The sequence below is a fragment of the Lupinus angustifolius genome, unplaced genomic scaffold (assembly GCF_001865875.1).
Source record: "Lupinus angustifolius cultivar Tanjil unplaced genomic scaffold, LupAngTanjil_v1.0 Scaffold_28_47, whole genome shotgun sequence".
Taxonomy (NCBI): Eukaryota; Viridiplantae; Streptophyta; class Magnoliopsida; order Fabales; family Fabaceae; genus Lupinus; species Lupinus angustifolius.
The window spans coordinates 50,894-65,372 of NW_017720544.1; the positions used below are offsets into that span (position 1 = coordinate 50,894).

Sequence of the window (14,479 nt, forward strand, 5' to 3'; positions counted from 1 at the left end):
AATTTTATCAAATTGTGATCCATATTATATGAATATGTCATTTTTAAAAAATATTTAGAGAAAATGATGTATATATTGATAATAAATTTTTAAGTATCATTAACTTTAAAAATACAAATGAAGGTAAGTAATATATTGACTATAAATAGATTTTTATATCGTCTATACATAAATATTACAATCAAATTTGATAGTCCTTCGTACACGTGATTATATATTTCTATATCCCTTTAAAAGTTTTAACATTTTTTTAAGAATTCATTCACTTGCTCATTTTGTTTTTAAGAATTCTATTAACATTTATTATCAAATCCGAAAATACTAATTTAGTTTTCAATTGACTTACTCATTTTGTTTTCCTTAAACAATATTTTTAACTGTTGTTAACACATTAAATAAATGAAATACTGGTGTATTTAATATTGAGTGAGATCCACTTACTATACTTTCCATCCTAACCATTATTTGTATGGACATTTAATGGTTTAGATCTATACATTAATTTAAATTATTGAATTTCCATAGAATTGAAGGTTAGGATGATGTGTAAGTTTAAAAAACTTACTCCTCCTCTTTAATATTATCAATACATAACATACATTTATGTTTTGTTTGGTTGAACAAGAGAAAATAAGAAGAGAGAAAGAAGTGAGAAAGAAAGAGGTGTGAAAGAGAAAGAGGAGAAATTGAGTAGATTTTAGTAATGTTTGGTATAAGAGAAAAATGAGAGAAAATGAATAGAAAGAAATATTTTCTTCTTTTTCTCTTTTGTTTGGTTGGATAGAAAATGAGAAGAGAGAGGTGATATTATGATTCAAATGACAAAAATGTCCCTAAAATAAAAAAATGAGAGAGATAAATGTTATTTTATTGTTAACTAACAATAAAAATTATAATTTAAATGATATATTCTATTATAATTTCAATTGACATTTTTAATTGATATTTTTATATTTAAAAGAGAATTATTTATATTAATAGTATTTAAAACTAAGAAGTATATTAAAAAAATTGGAGGGCATTTATGTCAAAATTTTCATCTCCTCTCATTTTCTCACCAATGGAGGAGAGAAAGATTTTTGTGTAGGTCCCACATGCTTTTTATTCTCTCATCCCTTTCTCTCTTCTCAACCAAACAAGATAAATTATCATTTTCTCTTCAATCTCTCTCTCACCCTTTTCTCTCCCTTCTAATTCCCCTCTACCAAAGAGAGGCTTAGAGGGAATGACGAATAACATATATTAAATGAGTTGTATTTGATGTGTTAATTCTAGATTTTGATTATGATTGTTGTTTTGATAGCTACCAAATTGGCATTCTAAAGATCTTGGTGTTATCACATAGTCCCTTTTCAAAAAAAATTGTCACCAAATTTGTCCATTGAAAATTAAATTTGTTGAAAAGTTAGCCCATCTATTAATAATATGTCAATAGAGGGACTAATTTGATGACAATTTAATCTTTAAAAGTTTAGTATGTTGACAAATCTTATTAGTTAGGTTGACAATAAATTTAACATTTAAATGACTAATTCAGTCTCAAATATCTTTGAATGACTAATTTGGTGACATATATAATTTATAGAGATTATTATGTTGAAAATTTTCTTTACAGATCTAAGCCGGTGGATAATGTATATGATAGCAAATTTCTTTTGAAGAATTGAGCTTACAGAATTATAATGTTTGAAAGACCAATTTCAATAGTGACTTAATTAGTAATTTAAGTAATTAAACATTTAGATCTTTTGAGTAATAAATGATTACACTACGTCAGAGTTGCAGTTCAACAATGTATATTTTTAATGTATAACGGTGCTTTCATGCGCTTTCTATTTGACCACAATAGTATATTGTCATGACTAATAACGCTTTTCAAACGTTGTTGTATTGAATATATACCACAACCCATTACACAAAAAGTTATGTCATATATTGCATAAATATAACAGTGCATCGTATACACAACGATGTCATATATGTCTTATATAAACAACGCATTTTATAGGTATTACTAACATCGCTTATTGTTGTATTGCATATATATAACAACGCATTATCAAAAAAACGTTATTATATTATTCATAAATATTCTCAAACAACACTTTAATACAACAGCGTAACACACATATAATGATGTTGTATTAAGCATGTACAACAATGTTGTATATAAAAAGCGCAGTTGTATTAATCCTTTACAGAAGCACATGTCATAGCTTCCCCTAGAATTCATTATTGATTTGTAAAAATTAATATTTGCATATACATTTATTAGCAGCAAAAACATTCTCAACAAGAGAGATATTTATACATTATCAACAACACATATACATTAATACATGTCAAAAGTTTGTTTTATAAACATCAATACAATACAAACTACAAACAATGAATATCATGTCAATTATGTTTTGACAGAGTACATAATTATAAATAAAAAAATTATGTCAATTACAAAGAAACAAAATTATACAAATTACAAACAATCAAAATTAAGTTATAATTATACAAAAACTACTTGCATCTACTTTTTTATTTTCTTTGATTTTTTTTTGGTTTGTAAGATCATCCTTGTTTGGAGGAACATATTGATTCACCCAAAGTCCTTTATCGTGATATATAAATCATCATCCGTAGTTGGTCTGCTCTCACACGACTGATATGTCCCAAAAAAGATCATCTTCACCAATATCTTCATATTTTTTGTTATCAATATTATTGACGATTATTTGGTTAATTAAAAGAACAATGTACCATTTCATATCAGGTGAGTCACAAACATAGAATACATGTTGAGCTTGTGATGCTAGAATAAATGGCTCATATTTATATGTTGGCATATTAAGATACACCTGCATGAACTCTAAATCAACAACTTAAAAACCATTGTTGTTATCAACCCACATACAATAAAAAACAGGCACCCGAAACATTATGTAATCTAATTCTCATATTCGTTCGATCACCCCAAAGTATGACATGTTCGCATATATTAGATTTCTATCTTTTGCATTTGACATGATTCTGATATAGGGTTCCCGACACTATAACTTTAACATTTTTAACACTTCGAGTTGTTGAGATCTACCGTCTGTCTTTTTTCTATTCCTTTTAACAAAACTTCCCTTTTTCTTTTGCATTGTATTGCTCTCTTTTTGGTTATTTTGTGTTTTCTTCCTCCTCCTATCTTTATCTCGTTAGGTGCCATGACAAATTGTAAAAGGCGACATAAGAAAATATACAAAACTGAATGAACATGAACATACTCCTATAGAAACACATACTTTTACTGATAAATAGAACGTAGAGTGAACCACAATATTTATAGATATGCAACCAATAATATTTCAAGAAACGAAAAGACGCGTAACCACTCAATCATTAATATTTCAAGAGATGAAGAGACGCATAACTACTCAACCATTAATATTTTAAGAAATGAAGATATGCATAATCACCTAATCATTAATATCTCTAACACTTAAAAAGTCGTATACATTTAACAACGCATAATTAAGAAGGTGTTGTTACCATGTCATCTTCAATAACGCTTATTCAACACTGCACTGCGAGATTGATGAACATTATGAACATTATTAGCGCTTCCTATCACATATGTTATTAAACATAACTCATTCAAGTTAGCGTTAACGTTACTGATGTACAATAGCGATGTTACCACATTGACAACTTTTGTTTTAGTATACGCCGTTGATGTTCTTTCGTCTCGTTTTTAACAGCGTCGTTCAATATTACGATATTTGGCTTAGTGTTAATTGAAAGTCATTGGTTTATGTATAAATGATATTTAAGATTTTATACTGAAATTGAGAAATACATTAAACAACATTTAATCCATAATAAGAATCGAGACATTTTTTTCAGTTTCTTAATTTTTGATGACAAATTAATTTTTGAAAGTCTAGCATGTTCACAAATCTTCTTAGAAAACTAAGTTGATAACCAAGTTAACATTTGAGTGGCTAATACGGTCTCAGATGGAGAGTTTACAAAATATTTGAAAAACTTATTAAGGTAAGTAACTAAATATTCAAATATTCTGAATCAGAAATGATTAATTCTAAGTCAATGGTTTATATAGAAACCAAAAAAAGTATAAAATATTAAACTTTAATATTTTATTCATTTAGTAGTATAAAATATTAAATCTTATTTATATAGAAACTAATATCTTTAAATCTTATTAATATAGAAACTAATATCTTGTTGGGAGTAACCATACATTATGAAAGGATTAGTCTTTCAAAGATTATAAATGAGCTTATTCAACCAAGAAGTTGAAACATCTATTAATTAAGATAATTTAACACGTTTTTCCCTATATATATTACAAACAAAATGCAAGCCTTCCTTCATCTAAGTATGCGTGTCTTGTAAAAATTAAAAATGCCATCCATATTCTATGTCACCTTCTTCCTTACACTTGGTTTATGTAATGCTTCTATTGGTTCTACAAATGAAATAAGCGTCCAAATTAATCTTCCTCCTAGTTCATTCAAAGTGCATTTTAATTGTTTAACAGGAGGAAGTTTTGAAGTAGCAACTAGTGGTTCTTATAAGTGGAATGCTGGCATTGGAGAGAAATGTGAAGTAAGATTTATTCATTTGGAGGCTTCTATTATTGCACGTGACTCCAATGAGGGAGGTCGTCTTTCTCAATGGTTGATCCAGTTGGATGGTTTCTATCATAGTTCGGACATGCACACTTGGTGGAAAAAGGCTGAATGGAGATATTGACCATTGAAATCTCTGAAAAAAATGATGTCAAGGCCATTGAAATCTCTGGTTGAACAGATTATGTAAAATTATTTCTCTGTTGTGAGAATGGTGTGTTTCTCTTTTGGTTGAGACTTGAAAATGTTGTTTTTCTCTTTAATTTGTTGTAATGAGTGTGATGTGTGTAGGAATGATATCTTGTACTATAATTCTTAAGAAGATATCATGTAATGTGAATAAACTTTGGTTTACAGAAAATCATAAGCTGTTGCTTTATGTCAAGTATTTAGCATTTAGCTTGGACAAAAGGTATTAAGTAATGCAAACTTAATTGCTGGAATCTATGAATCACGGATATGTAGATATTTGTGTCAGATACAATACATATCCGATACGTCGACATGTATTTTAACTAAAATATAGGATACGATACGTTCAGGGATACGTGTATGAAATTATAAAAAACACATAAAATATGATAAAATTACAAATGTAAATCAAAATATCCAAAGTAAAAAATATAATGGAAATTGAAAATCATAGTCCTCCGTAACAAATATATTTTATCATATTTTATTAAAAAAGAATTTATATATCTTATATTTAAAACAAATTTATATATCCTATATTTTATTAAAAACGAATCTGATACGTGTCTTGATATTTATTTATTTTATTTTATTTTTTTAATTTTTGGATACTCTACGAGTATGTATTATTCACGAATCTTAGCATATATGTGTCGGATACGTGTCAGACACCAAGTTGTTTGAAGAATCAGTTCTTCAGATGCTAGAATGCTTGATTGAGATATGTCAGTAGTCAATTAGGAGTGCTACTACAAACTCCTAAAAGAAAACAATCTCTTTTAGTGAAGTTTTATACGTCTATAAGGTTCAAGCCAAAAATCCAGCCCACTTCAAAATCCATGGATGAATTCAGAGTAAGAATGAGCTTGTAAAGGAATACAATTCAAATGATTCCAAAATCAAAAGAAGGTGCAACACGGTAGACTATACTTAATGATAATATGAACTGAAGGGGAGCAAATCTGCTGAACTTTGTGTCACTTTATGTACTAAGAGATATGATTGAATATAAAAATATTTAATAATTACAATTTTAACTTAAATAATTTTTTTCAATCTATCATTGAAACCAACTCCTCTCTAGTACTGGACAGTCCAATACTGGATTTTAAGAGAAAACAATAACTATAGTTTATTTTATTAAAAAATGAGTTAAAATTAAGACGGTTAGATTTTTATTTTTATTACGTGTCATAATCTCAAAATAGTAATGGACTCTCCAATAATAGAGAGGATCCAACTTCTCATTAAGGAGGTCAAAAGACAAATCAGAATCCCTAAACAAGGCTATGTAATACTGTTTGTTTGTGGAGACCACTAAGATGACACTTCATTAAAACATCCCGATAGAAGTAGTTGCACCTTGTTGTTGGATCACAACACCTCCGCCCTTTCCACTCATTATCATAACTCACAAATATACGACATATTATTTTCTTCCCGAACTTAATGCATATATGGCTAAAGACAAACACGTACTATATACATCCAAATACTAGGAAATGACTTATTATGGGTCTAGCTAATCTTCAGTATCTTCTCAGAAAGTGGATGGATTCGAGCTTTGCTTTGGTTACATGCACTAAAGTCCTAATGTGCCAAAAATGTTATAGACATAATTTTAGTATGGAACATACTTCTCTATATCTCTATTAGATATTGATTTTTTCTTTCATCAACTCTATTTTGATGTGGTATGTAGGATACGTTAATCATCTTTCGATATTGTTCTCCCTCAAGAAATTATAAAACTAATATGCGTTATGTTCTCCTTCATTTTAAATAATTTTTCATTTACAAATAGTGTAAATTAGCCAATATTTTTTATTTTGTAGGATTAACATGCTTTTAAAATGTTTAAGGATTAATAAAGGGAGAGAGATCTAATTGTTTGGTCCAAACAAAGTTGAATTACAATTTTTTCATTTAAGTTGTAAGAAATGATCATTTTCATACTTAACTATTGTGTCAAAATTTATTTAGTTATCATTTTAATTACACTTATCACACATTTTATTTAAAATATTACACATAACTTTTTTATATGGAGGGATATCAATGTAGTGTACGTATATATCAACTATGGTTTGTATGCATATACAAAAAAAGAAGGAATTATTTATTTAATTTTATTAAAACTAATAAAGTGTAAGTGTAATTTATATGAAAACTTGATAACATCCCTCTCAAGTGGATAAAAAGCCCATAGATTAGTCGCAATTCTGTTCAAACCCACCAACAAAGATTAACAACAAGGCCCCACCAACAATAGGATAAAACAAACTTAAAAACTGCACCAGATAAACAATTAACAATCAAAACTAACAGAACCAAAGATAGATAAGAAATCCAGCCAAACTTTGATAGAGTCAGTTATTTAAAGGACAACTGAAGCAAAACTAGCATATTAGTCTGTATAAATTCAAACACGAAACAACTAATGAACTTATGTTGTCCTAATACTTAATGATATATTAGAGAACTGAACTATTGAACATCTACGTTCAATAATTCCATATCATGATAGCATGTACTACAACAAAAAGCCTTCTTGGTTCTAACCATCTGGAAGTGAAGGACTTTCTCACTGCATCAAAGAGAACATTTAGAAGGGAGAAAAGATTAAGGAGATCACTTGTCTCATATGGTGTTTCACTCTATGTTTCAAGCGAATCAAAGTGTTCAATTTTATTACATTTTGCTTTTAATTTTTTTATTTTATTCACATATTAATATATGATTGGTTTGTGACATGGAATGAGACACCGTTAGAGACAGGTGATTCTCATCTCATTAACTATAAAGGCATCAATAGAAATTAATGAAAATTTAGAGACATTCATATTTTTTACATTTTTAGTGAAATCTCACCAGCTTATTGTCTTTCTTCTCATCTTCATGTAAGGACAATTCCTATGCCAAAACCCAGAATGTTGTTAATGATGTTTTCATTAAGATAAAACTCATTTTCAATCGAAGATGATATATGTTCATCTTACCTCCTCCTCATACTTGCCAATACGAGTAGATACAAAAGAAATCAGGGCATCATAGTTAACGTCGTCTTTCAAAGAGGATTGGCCAGCATAATGTGTGCGACAAATTGGACATTCACTGTTACTGTAGTAAAAAAACAAGTCTAGACTATTCAGAAAATTAATATAAAAAATTTGCAGCAAATAAACCATACCACCCCAATTGTAAATATGTGAGATAATAATGTTGATAGTGAAAGTTTGAGGACAAACCAAAGACGCATAGATTTCTCTATGCATTCTCCGCAAAAGCGATGCAGACATTCCTTTATGGCTTTGGTTTTCTGAATAGTGTCTGCATAAATAATATGATAGTTAGGAAAACAAATTTAGCGTATATGATGCTACATTTATCATATTTTCTACAATATCATCAAAAGCTAGTGCGTGACCAAACATGTTAACAACAAAGTCCCTACGATCTAAATTAATTATTGGAGTAAATATGTAAGAAAATTGCCGGTTTGTCGGTATACACTATTTTGGCATACAATACCTCAATACAATTATTTTTCCCTCATATTCAACATTTCATTGAAGTTGTTAATTAATTCTCATTTACTTTTGCCACCTTCTCTCCTTTCCCTCCCTCCCTCTCTCTCTCTCTTTCATTGTTTCAATTGATTTTTTTTAAATACACCATCATGATAAATACTTTTGAAAATACACCATCTAGATTTATCTATGTTTGCACTCCATTATCAATCACCAGGGTTAGATCCATAAATTCTACGTTTTAGGAACGGCACATCTAACTTATAACATTTTATATATATATATATATATATATATATGTGTGTGTGTGTTTTAAAAAATGAGGATCCTTCTGAATGAGATAAAGTTCACATATCTGCTTTATTATTTAGTTAGTTATATTTTAGCCTTATTATTATGTATAACATGTATTAGTCCGATACATAATGATAAGACTACTATATTATACTCAAAACAAACACAATGATAATACATTTTCCATTTTTGCTTTTATCCCTCTTTATCTCCCTTATAGTACTCTTTCCCATTTATTTCTAACAAACAAAATCTGAGTGTTCAAACATGCGATCCACATATTCCTTGGCATCTATGCACACTGTCTTATAACCTGGAACTGAAAGAGCAGGTTATCCAATTTCTAGCTGTTGTTTATTTGGTAAAACTATCTTGGGTTAATATATAGGGTGAACTACAACCTTCAGAATAATACCAAAACCTTGTCCTTTATTAATAATTAAGCCTTTTATTCCCATAAACACAGCTACAGCTAGTAATGTAAACATCCAAATGTAGATGTAAAGAAATCGTACCTAATCAACTTTGATGGCATAGCTAGCCTTTGTCTCAATTTTCCATGCATCGAGTATGAAAAGATTTAGCAGGCAACGGATAGTATAAGTTTAAATTACAATTTTCTTGGATTGGAGCATATTAATGTCATATTATAATCCACACTATTCCTTGGGACGTGCTTAACAGGGTTATTCTTTTTCTTTTGCTAAGCAAAGAAATATATAGCAGTTACTAACTCAATACAAAAACAAAGAAAAACTAATTGGAAGCAAGAATACAAGATTTCGGGTTCAAACACCAATTAGTAAAAGAGAAAATATTAGACTTAATATTAGCTGAAAACCTAGTCCAAGATCTAATCTAAATAATATTGAAGACTACCGTTCTAAACTATACAGGAAAGACCGAGGAATATATTCTAAACCCCTAGATAGCAATTATCTATTAAAGAAATTTTGCATTTCCAAAGCACTTTGGCTGACATGAATTTTGCACAATGACACAAGATGTGCTCTACTCGAACCTAACAAGACATATACAAGAGATGATCAGAAAAGAAAACAAAAGGAGGAAAAGGAAAACAATCCCTTATGAGATCGAATTCCTTCCACACCATCCATGCATATGATTCTCCTCCCTCCATCAATCTTCAGTAACTTCCACTGCAACAGCGTCGGTAACAATTAGTAAAATGAACTTTATATCATTCCCATCCCTTTCCCTCCGTGTCCGATCTGCAAAACACATAATGCAATTGAATGGTAACAATCAATAAATTGAAATGTTGCTAGACACAGGTCATATATAGGCACTTTCATAATTGAACTAATAAGTTATCTGATAGAAGAAGCAATTGCTTACTTGTTACTATGAACTTCATTTTCTGATAGAGATGGTTGCAGAAAACCAAAGTGGTCTTGCAATGAGAATCTTCCCTGAAACAGCACATATAAACCATGTTACATATGACTTCGAACCAAGTGTAAAATCTTCAATAATAAAAAGGAGGGAGAAAAAGGCAAGTACCTCAAAATAAGTTGCTGAGAAACCTTGTGAGTAATCAACCATACTCTCTATTGAAATTTGTTGGTTGCTCACACTAATACTGTTCTGAGAATTTGTCAAGAACCATTATATTTGAGTAACATAATTGTATTCTAGGCCTATACTATAAATAGACAAAGAACCATGCTCTTGTACATTTTAATCGTACAGAAAAAATGCATTCAATTTATATTGTGTTTCTGTTTCTAACACTTACAATAGGAGAAACGTTAAATAGAAGAATGAAAGGTGAAACTGACCATGGAGAAGTCAAAGAGAGGAGAGCTAGCAGTGTCATCAAGAAAAGAAGGTAAATGTTGTTGTTGTTGCTGCAGCTGCTTATCTTGAAGGTGTTGGTTTTCTTTAACTTTCTTCTTCTTTTTACTTCTTCTCTTGGATGCTGCTTTAGATGCAGAATAGAAACAGCCTGGATTAATATCTTGTTGTGCATTGAAGTTATTGTAAGACTCATCATGTTGAGGGAAATGTGGAGGTCCAGAAGAAGCGTCAGAAACCATAGACCAGTCTTCTTCTTGATCCTCCTCGCTTTTGGATTTTATGTATTTGTCTTCTTCATCATAAAATCCATTATCATCATCGTCATCTTGTGCACCAATAAATGGAGAAGGGTTGTGGTTGAGGAAAGAGTTATTCAGGTATATAGTCCAACCAGACTCACACCCGCTACTGCATTCTGAAGCAGCTAATGCATTCATCTTCCTCTAAGAGAAAATCTAAAACCGGTTTTTCTCTTATTCTTTATTTCTACTATATAGGAGTGAGTCTTCAATTTATGATGAAAGAAAGTGTGGTGGTAAAAGGATGAAAAGAGTTATACGTGTATCAAACTCTCTCGTACACGACCCCTATTATAAGCAAAGCGTCACGTGCAATTAAAAAAAATATTGCATTCCAAATTTTGGCTTTTAAACATATAATATATTTGAATTCATCAATTTTTATATAAGATGTCAATTTTGGATTTCTTAATCGGCACTTTTAAGATATTCATTAACATTCCACTCAAAGATATATATTATTTGGATGACACGATAAATCTTCAAGGTTTAATATTAAATGAACTAAAGTGCATAATTAATAATCCAATAATTTTTACTATTAAGTGTGGCAATGTGTATATCCTCTCTAGTTAGGGCATATATAGTATAGGGTGTTGAGTTTTGTCTTCAACACCAAGTTGGATAAAAACTGAGAGAGAATGGATAGGTAGAGAAAAGCAAGAGGAATGCTACAGTAGTTTTGTTCTCAATCTGCTTCTCTGCTTCATTTCACATGATAAAGACAGCGAGGCGCCTTGTACCTTCTTAACAAAAATGGTTACACGTCCATTTCTACTTCTTAATTACACCCATGTGATAGAGGTTATAGGGTTTGGGGTTTAACCCAATAGAAGCCGAGTGACAGTAAAATATGAGTTCGAGAAAGTATGAACAAAGAAAATAATAGAATGCTTATTGGTATCTGTGACTGTGAGTTTAAGAAAGTATGGTTTAAGGTTTAGGAGAGTAGGGCATTTGTTTAAGATTGAGTCTCAGAGAATAATAGTGTCCGTGCGTTTGAGAGACAAGAGTTTGTGAGGATACGAAGGCTATTAGAAAGAGAGAAGGGTGTTTTTGACTTCTTAAAAATTTGGGGTACAAATTAAAATGGAATATTATATTTTTAATCCCCATCGGTCACGTACACCAAGTATAACCTGAATTGTCTCCTCAACAAATGAGACTGGTAAAGAATGAAGACCAAATATTTGTAGGAGAGGCTCCTGTCTTTTCATTTCTCTGTCAATCATGTGTGTTGTGTCGGGATTAAAGAATGAACAACATAATTTCTTTTTTTCATCCCTCATCTTAAAATCAATTAGTCATGAAAATGATGGGTAAATAGTGAAACATCTTTCACTTTCACAAAAAAAAATATTTTTTATATTTTCTCCATACACCCTCCTTCTTAAAATTACGAAATAGGTACTGTTTTTTCTTATTTTCTGAAAATATTTTATAAAAAATAATTAAATATGATAAATATGATAATTTTAATGATTGAAATAAATATTTTATTCTGTTCACGTAAATATATTAAGTGAACTAAACTTTACTTTTGATGTATGAGGATGACATCTTTGACACCTATGATAAACAAGAGAGAATAAGTGAGGAAAGTAACCACACATATTGCACAAAGAGATAGAAATATATGCGCTGATAGTATATGAGTTTTATAAATTATCATTACTTTTATTGATTATTGATGTTTAATTAATATTGTTTTTCAGAAAAAATAATGTAAATAAATAATGGATAAATATAAATTTTTTAACTTTTAATATATAGATTTCCCTGCATTTTTTGTAGCATTTATTCATTGAGAATGCAGAGAAAAATGTGGTGCTTGTTTTTTAATGTGAGTCACATCCTCGAAAAGGTAACAACGAAACCCATTTTTATTATAAACAGATTCTGTTGTTACAATGCATGCAAATACGGAAAACAAGAGTGTAAATTTGATTGGGAAGAGTGCAGTTGAGTGGGATTTTATGAATCCACATGCAGTCACAGTCACATTGACGTTCACAGTCACATTCACATTCACTCTTCTTTACTCACTCACTCTCCTCTACTCGCTAGGACTGATTCACATCGGCATGTGGCCACGTGTGCGTGATAATATTCATATGCGAACTTCCACATATTCAAACACATGTCTGCACGTGCACACGCACTTCTATCTAAATCCCCCTTTTCTTAAAACTTTAATTTCACATGTCTTTTCTAAAACCAAATCCCTTCACTTCTTCTTTTCCTTTTTCTTCCTCTTTTTATTGCCTCTCATTATGCTCGTAAATTTAGATATTCTATATCCAACTTAATCAATAAAAATTTGACAAAATATATTATTAAATAAAAACTAAATTAACTTTTAAATTTGACATTATTGTATCTTGGAATACAATACTTGATTAGTTTGAAATAGAGAAACATAGTTATTTTGGCTCATCTATTCTATAATGATGGCCCAAAAACTCATTCCATGACCACCATTATAGATGCTCTAGCATGTTGAGATGTAGAATATGTTTACATTAATTCTACATTGTTATTTTTCCTTGCACTAGGAACTAATTCCTTCGTTAACAGGTATCACTTTTAACGATCAAATCTCAAACTTTAGCCTTATATAATACTCCAAATTTAGCTTTATCTAACCAATATAATGAATCATTTTTCCATATATAAATACATGTTTTACAAATACACTTCATTAAACTAATTAGGCTGTAAACCAAATGTAATTTTTGAAATATAAAAAATATGAACACGCGATTCTCCTAATATATCACCATAATACTTGATAAATTAAATTTTAAAGGAAAACGCATATGTTTCATTGTCTTGAAAATATAAAATACATTAAAAATTCATTTCTTTAATAATTAGAAAAATGTTGAAGCACGTGTATTAGGAGGATGAGCATTCATAAAAATACATAAGCATGGTTTAGTCATGATTTACCTTTAAAATGTTATTGAGAAAGGACTTGGTGATAGGTGTATCTTGTTGAATATGAGCTATACAATGTGAGCTACGATTCTTATCTTAAAAGGTGTTATTGCACGTGTTGATGGTCAAATAAGATTAGTGCTAAGTCGTACTTAAATTGAACCCAACTTTTTATTTTAACTAATAACAGAAAGGAAGAAGGAGAAGACAAAATTCTACTTGATCTCATGCAGAAGGTAATATAAATACTTCCAACTTCTAAGAAGAAAAATAGAAAGAGGAAGGGTTATCTCTAAGTTTTGAAAGGATTAGAATGGTGATAGTATAAAAATTATACTCACTTCCTCTAACAAAACTCCTCATGGTTACTGGAATATGAGAAGAAATTAATTGCTTTATTTTAAATTATTTATTAAAAAATAAACTAAAACTATATATCTTAAAATTTGATTGGTGTTACGTATCACAATTTTCATTTAGTACTAGACTCTCCGATATTAAAGAGGATCTCAATTTCTCAAAGATACAAAAGACTGAAAAGTCAGAAAAAGTTGGGAACACATTTACTTAATACTCCCTTGTCACATATTTTAATAGTGATAATAATAAGGAAGAGACAGGCTGGACATACAGTTATCGGACAAGGAGTCTTCTGCATGTTGCCTAAGATTAGTATATGAACACCTGAGTGGGTACACCCTATCCTAATCCTCATCCTCATCTGCATCCTATCATCATCCTCATCCTCATCCTCGACCTCATCCTCATC

At 29.9% G+C, this 14,479-nt stretch overlaps 2 protein-coding genes across 4 annotated transcripts; both read right to left on the reverse strand.

Annotated features, from left to right (window-relative positions):
- Nucleotides 1-7,166: 7,166 nt before the first annotated feature.
- LOC109338546 (putative E3 ubiquitin-protein ligase RING1a) lies at nt 7,167-8,883 on the reverse strand. Its single transcript, XM_019575814.1, has 5 exons — nt 8,829-8,883; nt 8,075-8,156; nt 7,826-7,946; nt 7,698-7,739; nt 7,167-7,413 (listed from the first exon to the last, which is right to left on the reverse strand). The coding sequence occupies exons 1-5, from the start codon at nt 8,881-8,883 to the stop codon at nt 7,411-7,413; spliced, it is 303 nt and encodes a 100-aa protein (XP_019431359.1). The 3' UTR covers nt 7,167-7,410.
- Nucleotides 8,884-9,690: 807 nt separating this feature from the next.
- On the reverse strand, nt 9,691-11,009 carry LOC109338544. Of its 3 annotated transcripts, XM_019575810.1 has the most exons (4): nt 10,453-11,009; nt 10,175-10,258; nt 10,010-10,083; nt 9,691-9,882 (listed from the first exon to the last, which is right to left on the reverse strand). In XM_019575810.1, exons 1-4 carry the CDS (start codon nt 10,906-10,908, stop codon nt 9,852-9,854), a joined length of 645 nt encoding a protein of 214 aa, XP_019431355.1. In that variant the 5' UTR covers nt 10,909-11,009; the 3' UTR covers nt 9,691-9,851. The 3 variants fall into 3 exon arrangements, with proteins under 3 accessions (XP_019431355.1, XP_019431354.1, XP_019431353.1); XM_019575809.1 differs by having other exon boundaries at nt 10,010-10,258; XM_019575808.1 differs by having other exon boundaries at nt 9,691-10,258.
- Nucleotides 11,010-14,479: the final 3,470 nt, after the last annotated feature.